General features: G+C 38.1%; 1 protein-coding gene across 26 annotated transcripts in view; it reads left to right on the top strand.

Annotated features, from left to right (window-relative positions):
- Positions 1-13,507, top strand: part of DLGAP2 (DLG associated protein 2) — a 463,300-nt gene that overhangs the window by 399,076 nt on the left and 50,717 nt on the right. For all 26 annotated transcript variants that reach the window (XM_062626232.1, XM_062626252.1, XM_062626227.1 and 23 more), the window contains one exon: positions 11,959-12,106. In XM_062626232.1, the coding sequence (XP_062482216.1) occupies positions 11,959-12,106 (148 nt within the window). The remainder of the gene's footprint in view (positions 1-11,958; positions 12,107-13,507) is intronic.

The following is a 13,507-nucleotide window of genomic DNA, read 5'->3' as shown; positions in this document are numbered from 1 at the left end:
AATTTTCCAGTGAGTGGCGGGTTGCCCTAGACTCCTACAGCTTATAAACAGATACAGACAGCATCTAGACACAAGTATTCAAATAAAGACTGTTTCAAGGAAAAAAGTCTCTCAGAACTGTTAACTCCTGAAGGCAGATGGTTATTAGTAGGTCAATACCAAATGTATCTTCTGTCAATTTTCTGTGTATTGCAAATACATGGCTCAAAATATAATTGATTAAAACATAGGTACAATGCTGATGCCGTATATTGACGCTGACAGCTGTGCCTTTTCATGGTCCCAAAGGATTTAATGGCAGTTACCACTAACAGTAGGCAGAAAAGGAGGAAGCTTTTTGTAATACTGTGAAATATTATTAGGGCTCTGTTGAGAATTTGTCACAAACACTGTACTAGGAATAATTGAGCAGCCAGGCTGCTCCTGGCAGATATATTTTATATCCTCGGTTTTCCCTTAAACTGAGGGGCAGCACCTTGAATCTGCCAGTCTACCATGCATGTTTTTCTCCAGTGAAATTCAGGCAGAAATCTGACAACTATTCTGGTTCTTGTATGTCTCTCTTGAAAAAAAAAGAAAAACCTGTAAATTCCAGCTGTCCTAAAGCAGTCAGAAAATGTCTTGTCTCACAGGAATACAAAGGGCTGATCCTAAACATGGTTTTCACTACCAACCATCTCATCCCAGAGCATCTCTGTCTACCTGTCACTGTGGATACTTCTACATCTGGTGGATATCTACGAAGGATGTAGCAAGGAATGATGGTTATGGAGCCTTCCTTCCTCCTCCAGCATAATTCAGTAATCCCATTGCATGCGGAGTATCCTTCGTACAACTGATTCCACTGCAGAGCCAGAAGCCAAGATTTTGAACAGCATTCCTGCAGGGCTCAATAGCATTTCTGGCATGTATTATGAGAAATTACATGATTCAAGATGTCAGCTGCATTAGCTGGCTTTTTAGCTTGTTTACCAGGATGGAGGGAGCTAATGCATAGAAATAAAATAGATATAAATAAATACTCTCTTAGTCTTCTGCTTGGGTGCCAGGATAGCTCAAAACTGAGGTCTGAGAGAATACCAGTAAACCTGTAATAAACACCAAATAGCTGTGGCAGTAAGAAAGCATGTATTGGCTACCAAACATATGTAGGTGGGTTTCATAAGAAGAAGCCTAGTTTTCTGTCACTATCCTGATTAGGATAAAATGAAAATTAGAACAGCCTTCACTTAACCTACAAAAGACCTTTGACGTGTGTACACGTTTCTTCTCTGAGTTTTATCAGGCATCTTTTCAAGGAGTTTTTTTCCCATTTAAATTCTGCTTCTATTTTGATGGAAGTAAGCCCCTAGTTGTTTGGTTTGTGTTGCTCAAAGATTCAGGAAATTGAAGATTAAAAATTCATAAACAATAAAAATGCATGTTTGTATCTAAATACATAATTTTATTTAACAAGATGCAAACAGGTAAATGTAACTGATTTAACAGAAGCACTAAAATTCTGAAATCCTTTCTTTTGAGTTACTCCTGGAAAGGACTACATTTTAGTCTGAGTGGGAATAAAAAAGTGCACGGACTGCCACTGCTGGTTTATGCAGATGACAGAAGCAGGGCATGAGCCCATCCACTGCCACCTGATCACCACATCTGTTAAAATGCTCACACTGCCAGCACGGTCCCCAGCCTGCTCTCATCCTAGGCCACCTGGCTCTCTTCTAGGCAGTGCCCAGGCACATTTCAGGAATAATCTGATGGATGCAGACACCTTCTCTATAGGATCAGAAAGTGTAACTTTCCAGGTCAGTTGGGCAAAGGGTCAGGTAATGAATCTAGCTTATTTCTGAGTATAGCTTATAGCCTTATTGACTCAAATTTAGCTGGATTCTTTTTACATTAAATGTGCCTAAATATCTAGATCACCCACTGAAAATACATTTCAATTCTTTCTTTGTGGATGCTCTTTCAAAAGACTAAATAGTATGTTGCACTACTTTGTCCTATAACATTAAGTTGAAGGCCAGTGTAATTTATTATGATTATGTAATTGTGTTTGAGTGAAATATAATGTGATAAGGCTTGCTGTGGTGGAGACAGGACATATACTTGAACCTGCTTCCTTTCCAGCTTTCTGCTTTCCTGGAACAGTACCAGAAATCCCATTTATTGTGGAAATTATCTTGACTCCCAGTAGTTCCAAGAGAAAAAAAAAAAAGGACTTTTTTTTTGCATTATGATTAGCCATACAAAATCTTTCAGATGTCAGTTTTGGTATCCTCTGAACAAATACAGGCCTTCTGGAGGTGCAGTGCAAGCCATTTCAATTCAGTCCAGTTTTCTGCTGTGCTGTGATGCTACTGCAGATGGAGTTACATTGTGTTGGAAGGTAGCTTGCAGAACGGAGTTGGTAGAAGGGTGGTAGTGTGCTGGTTGGTATATTCATTTACAGTAAAGGTCAAAACAGCTGAATGGTTTATGGAACCATTAGCTGAAAAAAAGGGAATGTCTGTCCTAAGTAAGTTTTGTGCAATTCTGGAAAAGAGACTGCCCCACGTGATTTGTAAGGGTAACCTTCCAACCTAGTAAATGTAATTTCTCTGTATTTATGACAAACCCAAGCAAAGCTGAGAGATGGAAGCATCACAGACACTGAGATCCAGAAAGGAAAGCAGAAAAAAAAAAAAAATAAGAATTTGGGACTATGTGATAGAAAACCAATTCTATGACTGAAGATAATACTCCAGTTACTTGGTCCTTCTTCTTTTCAGGAAAAGTGTACTTAATATACCGATTATGTAATGAACAGGAGAGCACTGTAGAAATAGCAAGTCCCGTTTTCAGTGTCTCCTTTTTGAAGTGTTGCGAAAGACTGAAAATTGCCTAAGCATTTAGTCAAAAGGGAAAACTATAGCATTTAGCCCAAAGTAAATATACTCTGTTTGAAGATCATACTGGTATCACTCACACAAATGAATAGTTGTGCTGTGCTGAAGTTTTCCGTTATGATCTGAAGTGACTCATGGGAAACTAGATACTGCAAATATGATGATGAAATAGGTTTAGTTGCAATAAAATAAAAACAGTCACATCAATGTGGACTTTTGCTTTGTGAACCTCTAATGGCAGACTTTACTGTGGCAGCTGGTAGCCCACACACCTTAAGCTGATGAGTGAGCAGGTAGGACAAAAATGTAGTGTTTCAATGAGGAGGAAAATCTGCTATCACACAGTATCACACTACCACAGCACAGTACCACTAGTACTTTAATTTGTCTTGGCTATGTTCTCCACCTAACCCTCTGCCAGGTTTTGGCCTCCTATGGAAGAAAGCATCTCAAACTTGGAGTTGAGGTCACAGAGAAAGCCATGTCTCCCTCAGGTGTTTAGCAACCTTGCCCTGGATATTGTTAAAGCCCATAGCACACTTGCAGAGCACAATGCATGTCCATATTTCAGCTACCCTTCTTCACAGCCTACTAACTCAACACAAAACCCACTTTATCCAGTATTTTAAGCAAATATGCATAAGACAGTCCTGAAATGGTTGATATGTTTTCTGGTCTTATGGTAAACCAGACCAAATCAGTGATCTGAATTAAAAGTAACCTTTGCCTCCTCTTCCCTTTTTCAGAGTGAGATACTGAATCTTTTCATGGCCATACTAACTTATGCTGACTTAGAGAATATCTTCACTATGTCCCAAGGCATGTCCACATGTTCACTTCTGCAGATTTTTATGGCAACAAAAATGTTGCCAAAGCACACAGCAAGGGAGTTAAACTGCAACAAGACGATCTGACAGCACTTAACTGCCAGAGCCCTTGGCTCAGCAGGAATCGTGGACTAGCACAAGCTCTTCTCATAGATGGGACATCTCCATTTTAAAAGGGGGAAAAAAAAAACAAACAAAACAAAAGTAGCATTTGTAACCATTAGCACTAACCACAGCATACTTGCAACCTGAGAAAGTGAAAAACTGAATGAGAAATTTGGAAGCACAGCATAAGACGAAACCTCTGTCTTTTCATTCGTCTTTGACCATGACAGTGGCAAGGCCATATTGTTAACTAATGGACAAATCTGTGGGTAGTTTTCCTAGAGAAATTCCACTTGGTAAGTACACAGACAGAAAGAAGTCTTGATACTGCAGGCTGTAGGTAAATGTGCACATGTGATGAATGAATGTGCTGCAAAAACATCACAGATTGAGAGTTTAAGCTCAGCTTCCTTGCTGGAGAAGTTAATGTCCTATTCCAATGCTATCCATTGCTGCACACCAGTGATGCAAGCTTTTTTTTAATTTTTAAGGGTAAACTTCAACTTACCATTAACTCTTCTTCTGCATTTTAAATTAGGAATGGATTTGAAGCCATTCCTGAGAAATATCTTCAATAGAAGAGATGGAAAAAATCACTAGAAAAGAAACCTTCATCTTTTATATGCTTTTTATTTATCTTTGTTTTTTTTCTTCAATCTTCTGACTCTAAAAAGCCTCATTACACACTTCATTAGTAGCTTTCTGAGGCCTTATAGTGTAGTAGCATCTACTCAGAGTCTCTGAGGGGTGAAATTGGAGATTTACTGAGGAGAGTTTGAGGGCTAATTGCAAAGCCTTATCAACTAATAATGCAATCAGTAGGCCACTGGCACAGTGATATTGTTCTCTGCTGCAGTCACTAAGATCTGGGTTAGATTAGTCCACAGGGTTAAGAGGAAATGTTGATGAAGGGCAGTTAGTCATCTGGCTACCTAGGAAGTATCTTTTACAGTGTCAGAAGAGTGTCCCCATCCTTTCTTCCTTTGCAGAATAATAGGAAACATTCTTAAGCAGTGTTAGGAACCTTGTCCTCTTAGAAGTAGTACAGTTTGAAACCTGGGGAGTAATAGACTCCAGATCTCCTGCCTCATTGTAGAAAATACCAGCTTCATGTTGTAGGGCTGAAATGTATTACCCTGGATTAGGGATGGAAGGGGGATCCTAAAGCTAACAAAGTGTAGTCTTCCCAGGAATAAAACAGGCTTTTGTCAGATAGGCACAATTATGTGATGGACTGCAGTGAAAATTCAGTAAGATTCAGGCCAGTCTCTCAACCACACACACTGAGATCCAAGAGAAATGTGTTTCTGGTTCTTATTCATTCTTGCTTTCAACAAACATGTTAGTTTTAATTTGAAAGGATTTGAGAGGTGTTTTTCTCATTCATTTAGTTTTTAATAAAAAATATTTAATAAAAACTAAATGAGACTGTAAAGTATGTGTGTAGCAACCCTTCTTCAGGCAAAGATTTGAAAATTAAGATACTTTGGTTAAAAAGCAGAAATCATGTATGTGTTTTCAGTTCTCATTCTGCCCTTTTTTTTTTTCCCCCACAAATTACATAATCTCGTTAATATCTTCAACTTCTTCATGAAAAGGTCATTTATTGGCTTTAATGGACTTACATGTATGTTTAAATTAAGCTCATGCTCAGATGCTTTACTGAGTCCTGATGGTCTATATTTGTTCCACCTAATTTGAGATTTTTTGCATATGTACATGTATATATACCGAAAGCAAATAAAAGGGGGGAAAAAAAAAAAAAAGATAGCTTTCTGCAGCAAATTATGAATCTTTGGATTCCATAATGGATTTAGGAACATACAGCAAATATCTGAGTTCTGCTTAGATCCTCAGATCCATTTACTGAACCGCTGCAAGAAGTTTAAATGCCTCTAATTTTTGCCATAACATCTGCCTGTTTTGTTGTTGCTGACCAATTTGCTGCCTACTCTCCAGGGCAAGCTCAAAATAGGATATTGGAACAAGACTTTTAGGATTAGCTACATGTGCACATCTGTCACTTCTTACAAACAACAGCTCTGAGGTTACATTTCCCACATCAGACTTTTTTCTTAGTACACACACATCCTGCGTGATTTGGAGGACAGGCTTGATTGAGCCTACATCCTCTGTATCTTTGCAAGGAGCGATCAAACCACCAGACTGTTTAACTATTCTGGATGATTTCCTCTTATTCTATTCTGCTTCATGTTGTACAAAATCCCTAAATACTTACTGACGAGAGAGATTTTGTCCTAGCAGTGATTAGTAGGCATTTCACAAGGACAAAAACAGCAGCCACCACCTCTTTCCTAACATATTCCTGCAACAAATCAAATATGGAATATCTTTCAGGCACCTTTTTAAAAAAATGGTATGAGTCAATGGTGAAATATGTATTTATTTTGGCCCAAATTCTCATATCTATCAGTGATCAAAGAGAAATCCAGTCTGGCAAAGATTAGAAAATAAGTCTTTGCTACAGAAAAGTTCACCAGATCTATGAGTACTTTCTTTTTTTTTTTTCAGAGCCACCATACTAGCTGTGCTATTCCAAAGGGAGAATCAGATTTAATGTCTATGCTCTCCAATGGGCTGCATGCAGGCACATCTGTGCCCCTTTGCAGAGCTCTGTTGACTTCAGCAGGGATCCACAGAGACACAGTATGACTTGCAGCTGCTGTACAATGGCACTGCTCACTAAGCTTAATCATTCGATTCTGGTCAATGAGTTATTTCATATACCTAAAAAGACGTAGTTAAGATAGATCCAGATAGAGAAATGAATATCCATTGAAATGCAAATCCTTCAATCAAGCAGGTTTTGATAACTAATGCTACTTGCTAATCCTACTACAACCCTTTTAGGTGCCCAAGATGAATTCTTTTACAAATTTTATCTTTTTGTCCCAGAATTATACTTCTGTATTGAATATGCTGATTTAAACAGAAGTGATTGTACTTTCTTGAATGTTCCCATTCATTCTCATATTTTTGGACAAATGCAGGCATGATCATGAAAAGAAAAAGGTATGATTTTAGATTATTACAATTCCAAAAATTAATTTGATGGAAAATGGACTTTCTTTATATCTGATTCTTTCTTAATAAACCTGATAGACCCAGTCAGACTCAGAAGGTGACTTTCTTGCTGCAACTTTCAGAGGCCTAGGAAGGTTTAATTCACATTGTGTACATTCTTGACTCAGGGTACACTGGTGGCTGAACATTTGACAGACAACAGGTACTCTGGGGGCTGATTGCTATTTTGAATGTGAGTAGATCAAAAAATGACCTTGTCAAGCGTATGACATTTGCTGCATTGCTGGCAACATGTTCATACTTTTTTAAGCAAAGGTATTAGGTTTATGACAAGTATATTATATCAAGTATATTATATCAATCACTTGTTATAAAACACAGATAGTAAAAAAAAAAAAAAGCAGCAATGTGACAGAAATTCCTTTCCCAGGAACCATATGCCCCATGTCCCCACTAGGGCTGTATTGACTGCCAAGTGCTTTTTCTCAGGCAGAAGTTAGGGGGGTTCTTTGTTTTGTTTTGACCCTGAGTTAGCTATAAGCTGTAAAACTATGTCAGCCTCTAAATATGGCATTTCAATGTGTCCTAAACGTGAAACCTTGTTGTTTTATTGTCAAACATACCTTTTAATCAAATGACAAAAAGATGCAGTGGCTGCATAAATTATGGAACAGTGTTGTGCATTGTAATTCTAGCTTACAGTATTACTTGTCATATAGCAATGAGACTTCAGGAAAGATGCTACAAACCGTCCTGGGTATTCATCAGCATCAGAACTCAGTAATGACAAATCATGGGATGAGTGCTGCACGAAATGATAGACTTCGAGTGGTACAAGGTGCTATAGTACAGATCACAGTGGGAATGCCCCAAATCCCCCTGCACCATATGCTGAAGTCATTGGACTGCTTCAGGCACTGTCCATGGTTGTATGACCTTTCTAAAAGTTATATAAATCAATGGAATGTAGGAAAAAAACCCAAACCAAAACAAACAAGGTTAGCTGTTTACTGGCTATAAAGTAAAGAAAGCATCTTACTCCTTTTAAAAATGCACAGCTAATAGAGGAGGAAATAGGTGGCTAAATAATAGATGGCTACAGAAAAGAAAATAAGAGTCCTTCTCTTATCATTAGTCAGTGCTTGATTGCAGCTATTGGATTAGCTTACATGATTGTTCCTTTCATTAAAACGTGTTCTAAATAGCTCTCTAGTTCTACAAGTCTTCTGTTACAATGGCATAAGTAGGGAAAAGATCAGGAGATGAAGATGTGCTCTTCCCTCTCCTGAAATCTCTTGACAAACATTACTGAATTCTTTCTGGTTACAACATAAATAAACTTCCTCCTGCATTTTTATTGCACTGAGTTCTGTTAAGGATTGCTACAAGACATGTCAAAACAGTTAGTTTGTACATGAAAGAGAAGAGTTTGTGGGTTTATGGAAGCTAATGTCCTCAGTGAGAGAGCAGGATTAGACGGCTGTAGCAGGGGTGAGCTGGACTCTGCTGACAGAGATGTTAAGGGTACTTTTGTAATCTGCAGAGGACAGAAGTAGGAGAAGTGGCTCAATTCTGGCTTCTGCGAGTGTGTTTTGGGAGATCTTGAGCAGGACAGCTGTGAGCTAGGTGTTAGGATTCTAGGGAGCAGTAGGGATTAGGATCTGAGCTGGAAGGTTACTACATGGGTTTGCTTCATTCTCAAATGTTTCTTTGTGCTTTGAGCCTTGCTTACAGCTAAGATGCATCTCATTAAATTGATGACCTGTTCCTAGCTGCCCTGGAATTCCTCTGAAGCCAATGGAAAAGGGAAAACAACCCTTGAGGGCGAAAAAGCTTTTAAAGGGGAATCCATGTCTACAATCTTGTCTTTTTGGAAAAGCAACTGAGGAAAGAGCTGTCATACTAATTTAATATTTTCTATTAGCCTCATCTTCTTCCTTTTCCATAGTCCTGAACTTTAGAGTCACCTCCTTGATGTTAATGTGTGTATTTGTTTTGTGGTCCTGGAGATGAACTGTCAGGGCATCTCATTTACTCATGTTTCTTTTGCCCTTCTTCAGTGATCCTCTGGAATATAAAATAATCTACTACAGAGGATAAAAGAAAATAATTTTATCAAAGTGATAGTGCTGTGGTGTTTTGGGAATGAAGGCCAAAGCTTATAGATAGAACGGATGTCATTAAAAAGCCAGCATTTACCAGTGTCATGTGGTGAGTGTTTCATAGCACTGATGACAAAGAAAGTTCCAACAACAGATAGTGACATGTGAGACCAATATTCCCATGTAACTTCTGGTTCTTTGGTGTTTTGGTTCTGGATCATGTTTATAGCAAAGTCATCGTTTTTACCATGCATTGATATGTTTATCCTAGAAGAGAAATTTGAGTGTAGATCTTAGAAATGAAATCCAATCATTTCTTTTGACCAGGAAAATTTCAAAGTATTAATCAAATGGAGATGAAATTCCTTTTGCAGCCTAATATATGTAACACTTATTTTGCTACAGTCTTATAAATCAATTGCTCTTCTCTGTTAAGTGAAAAATTATTTAACTATCAGGGAATGTCCAAACTCATCCATCAAAACTCTGCAGCTTAGCAGCACCATAGAATACTGGGCTTCTGTCCCTAAGAAATTATTGCTGTAGACATTGTTGATTGCATTTAACGATAGCAATTCCTCACAAGAAACTGGAATGTGCATAATGAAATACTAGGTTGCTGAGCATTACTTAGCAAAGGAGACAGTTATCAGGAGCCAGTTTAAATTAATTAATTATTAAATATTTTAGAAAAGTATTGCTTCCATCTTTTCTTAATGTGGCCTATGTTTTAATGAAGAAACCTCAAACATCTCTTTCACAGACTGTTCCTGAACTCAGAATCCCAGATTTTGCCACCTAATTACAAGCAGAAGGTCCAGAGGGAACTCATCTAACTGTTTTAAAAAATGCTAAATTAACAACACCAGGCAGATTTGGTAAAACATATGCAAAAATCAGAATAACACAAAGAAGGTGATAAACATCAGCCTGCTGCCTATACAGGAAGGGAGGTTTATTTATATCCAGCAACAAAATATACATAGGAAGGCCCTACACCACTTCAACTGTCCTATTATATTTGTCTTCATATCTGTGGGAACAAAAAAAAAGAAAGTGCTGCTACAGTTCCTGTTTTCATCACCTAAAACCAAATTAGACCCACTATCAGCTATCTTAATCTGCAAATCACTTCCACTGTAATGAGTTAATTAACCTCTGATCACATGCCTGCATCAATCTCATGCATTTTCATTTTGGTTTTAGCAGTTACAGCATAGTTTCACCATAGTTTACCTCCATCATGAAGTTACAGAGGTATTCCATAGAAGTCACTGAATAAAGACAGGAACAAAAAAAAATAGTTTTTTCTCCATGGAAATTTCTGAAGAATTAGAAAAAAAGAAAAAAAAAAAGCCTTTCTTTCACCAAGATGAAAACAAAACCTCTCCTTTTTCACTGAAAAGGGCAGCCTGTCTTAGAGGAGCAGATAGCTCAGCCATTACCAAATGCCCTGTGGAAGCAAGGCTATGTCTATGTTGACCCTGAGATGGCTAAGTCAGGGAGAACACATGGAAGTGCTTGAGAACTGATCTCCCAAGTATAAGGTCAGAAAGATCTAATAAACTTGTATGCTCTTGCAGCTGGTGATTTGAGGGGCCCTTGGGTCATCACATGTCCAACATCAAAGGACATGGCCACACAGGGAGCTGGAGCTGAACACTATTTGCTTCTCAAAGCCATGATTAAAGGTCTGAGATTCCTCACCAAGTGCTCCTCAGGGACTGAATCCAAAATCAGGTTTTTTTCAGTTACTGAGGGAACCTGAGTCCTCCTTCAAGCATCAGCCTATAGTCATGCCCAGTGTTTGGTAAGACGAAATAAGGTCTAAGAAACAAGGTCCTGGTTTGTGCCTCATTTTGCACTGGGAGTTGAACCTGTGCTTTCTCATTCATTGAGTGGCCTGGTCCTTCCAGAGAGGAAGCTTCCCCTTTCACAGGGAAATTTCTGACAGCCCGGATGTGTCACAGCCACTGCTGGGCTGAGTAACTCTGCCAGCTCAGCGTGAAATAACTCTGGTGCCAGTATTGACAGATGTTCAACTGTCACAAATGTATTGTTCCCAGAAACTGTGGTTTTGTTAAAGTTATCTTTAGGGAATAAATATTAAAACTGCCTTTTTACCACATGCAACCCGGCATTATCTGTAACATTAATAAATTTATGCACTGATGTCTAGAGATTACTGTCACATGACTACTAAAATCTGATTTTCAGAGGTTCTCAGAACTCTGGTAAACCTTGGTTGTGACCTTCATTTTTTTTTTATTTTGTATTCAATGCAATGTATTTCTCTTTGACTTACTTATTTTCCTGGAATTACGGATAATGTCAATATATTGAACATAAACTACGAACACTATTATACCCTTGTAGCGAAAGCACACTGAAAGGGTCTCAGTGTGTTAAGGTCTGTCTTCCAAACTGGGAGATGTGCTGTAAGGAAAGTGTTTCTAGAGCTTTGTGTGGTTGCTCTGAGTACCTTATTAATCTTTTGCTTTTTTTTTTTTTTTTTTAGCTGAACATGGGAGATTTTGATCTTTTGTAAAAATATTTCAGTCCTTTGAAGATAAAAGGTCTCTTGATGCCTAACACCCTGATGAAAAACAGATGACAAGTAGCAGATTTTGTCTATGAAGAAAGATTTTTAGTTACTTTGTTTTGCGCCTTAGCTCTGCTTCTTGTTGCTGTTTGACCTAGACATTCTCTTTTAGGAAAGTTCGACATTAATAGCCAGGAGGATTAATGATGTTTAAATACAGTGAACACTTAAAATTTCAATCATCTGAGTAGCAGATCTGCAGATAGATTCTCTGCCTGTGCTAAGGTGTTTCACTACAACAGATCTGTGATGCTTTATAGACAGAGAGATTTGGACCCTGGGGAATGGATTTGTTAAGTCTCATACAAATGGCTGTCTTTAGTATCCTGATTGATTCCATCTGTAGTTTTACACCCTTTCCTTTTTTTTTTTTTTTTTTCCTCTTTCCTTTGTAGTCAGAGCTACCTTCAAACTGCAAGTGACGTGCCTGGGGGTCACAACCTGGATCCCTCTGCAAACTACAATTCCCCAAAGTTTCGCTCAAGGAATCAGAGCTATATGAGAGCAGTGAGCACACTCAGTCAGGCCAGCTGTGTTAGTCAGGTGGGAAATTCTTGTTATAACTTTTCTTATAGGTTAATTGCAGATGCAAGAGTTGTTACTAGTGGATGGTTTTAGTTGTTGGGCTTTCTTTAATTAATACCTAACTGAGGATGCGAATTGCCAAAGTAATTCAGTTCTAAGGAATGCAGCCCTTGTGCAAAATTTCAAGGGAAATACTGAATGCTAGAAGCAAATGGGCACTATCACACACAATATTTTTCATATATTTTCATTAAAAATATAAATACTGTTCTTTTCATTTTCAGCCTATATTAAATATTTAAATCTTAAGAAGTCTCAGACTGAGCATAAGAGGCACACTCCTACAATACTTACCCTCTGAAAATACCTACTCTCATTTCAATAAATGTGGGTTGCCAGATTAAGATATAGATGGAAATAATTATGTTCCAAAGGAGCAGTGATTCATTTCTAAACTCAATCCCTCACTCTTCTTGAATGAAAGAATAGTCCCATCAATTATTCAACGTATGGGGACTTCTGAAAAGAGACATTTTTCCACTCTGTTGATTTTATGTTGCTTAGTTAGTACTAATTCATGTTCAAGTGAGATACGAGATACGAATCAGGCCTGAAGTGCAAGCAGCCTTATGGAGTATGTTCATATTCTGCTTAGCGGAGGACTTTACATAAAATTTCCACTGTTTCTAATGTTCATTGGTCCTATCATTTCTTTCCTGTGTTACTTCATGACAGGTGGGCCCTGCTCTCATCTCAGACATGTGTTACTTCATTTTAATTTGACCATTTAGTGAGACATTAAAGGGTATAGTAGCTAATTATGCAAAATGGTTATCTTAAAAAAAGTCTTTTTTTAAGAAATTTTATATTAATTCACATTCAGTTTGTACTGCATGGCTATTCAGGCCTGGATTCAACTCATCTGACTTGAGGCTTTTAACTGAGGCAACGACTAAAGCTTCCTCTGTAGTTAATGGAGTGAAAGACTTTCTTCCAGGGCAACACGCTTCCCGAGCGGGCTGACAGCCCTCTGAAAATGCTTGTCTCCACTGACTGTAGAGAGTTGGGAGGGACTAGTCACCTGACTGATTCCTTTCAGTCAGATTCCTTAACTTACGTGAGATAAATCTAAATATAATCTTGCATAGCACACATCAGAATTACACAGTAATTCATTTTCCAAACCTTTCATTATTTTACAGAGCTCCTTTGTGAAACCTGCCCCCATCATTCTCATGCCTTGGTTTTCATTACTCTGGTTTGGTTATTTTTTATCTTTATTACACTCCGGTTTTGAGAAAGTTTAACAAGAATTAGATCCTACATTCAAAGTGGTGCTGTTGGCTGTCATGAAACAATGCTGTAATACAGAACTATTCTAACATATTCTGCCTCTTTGACCATGGCTGTGCATGGATA

The sequence above is a fragment of the Pezoporus occidentalis genome, unplaced genomic scaffold (assembly GCF_034315485.1).
Source record: "Pezoporus occidentalis ecotype Australia unplaced genomic scaffold, CSIRO_AGI_Poc_V1 ctg29, whole genome shotgun sequence".
NCBI lineage: Eukaryota > Metazoa > Chordata > Aves > Psittaciformes > Psittacidae > Pezoporus > Pezoporus occidentalis.
The sequence above is the reverse complement of the archived record's forward strand: the minus strand, read 5'-3'. Positions and strand labels throughout refer to the sequence as shown.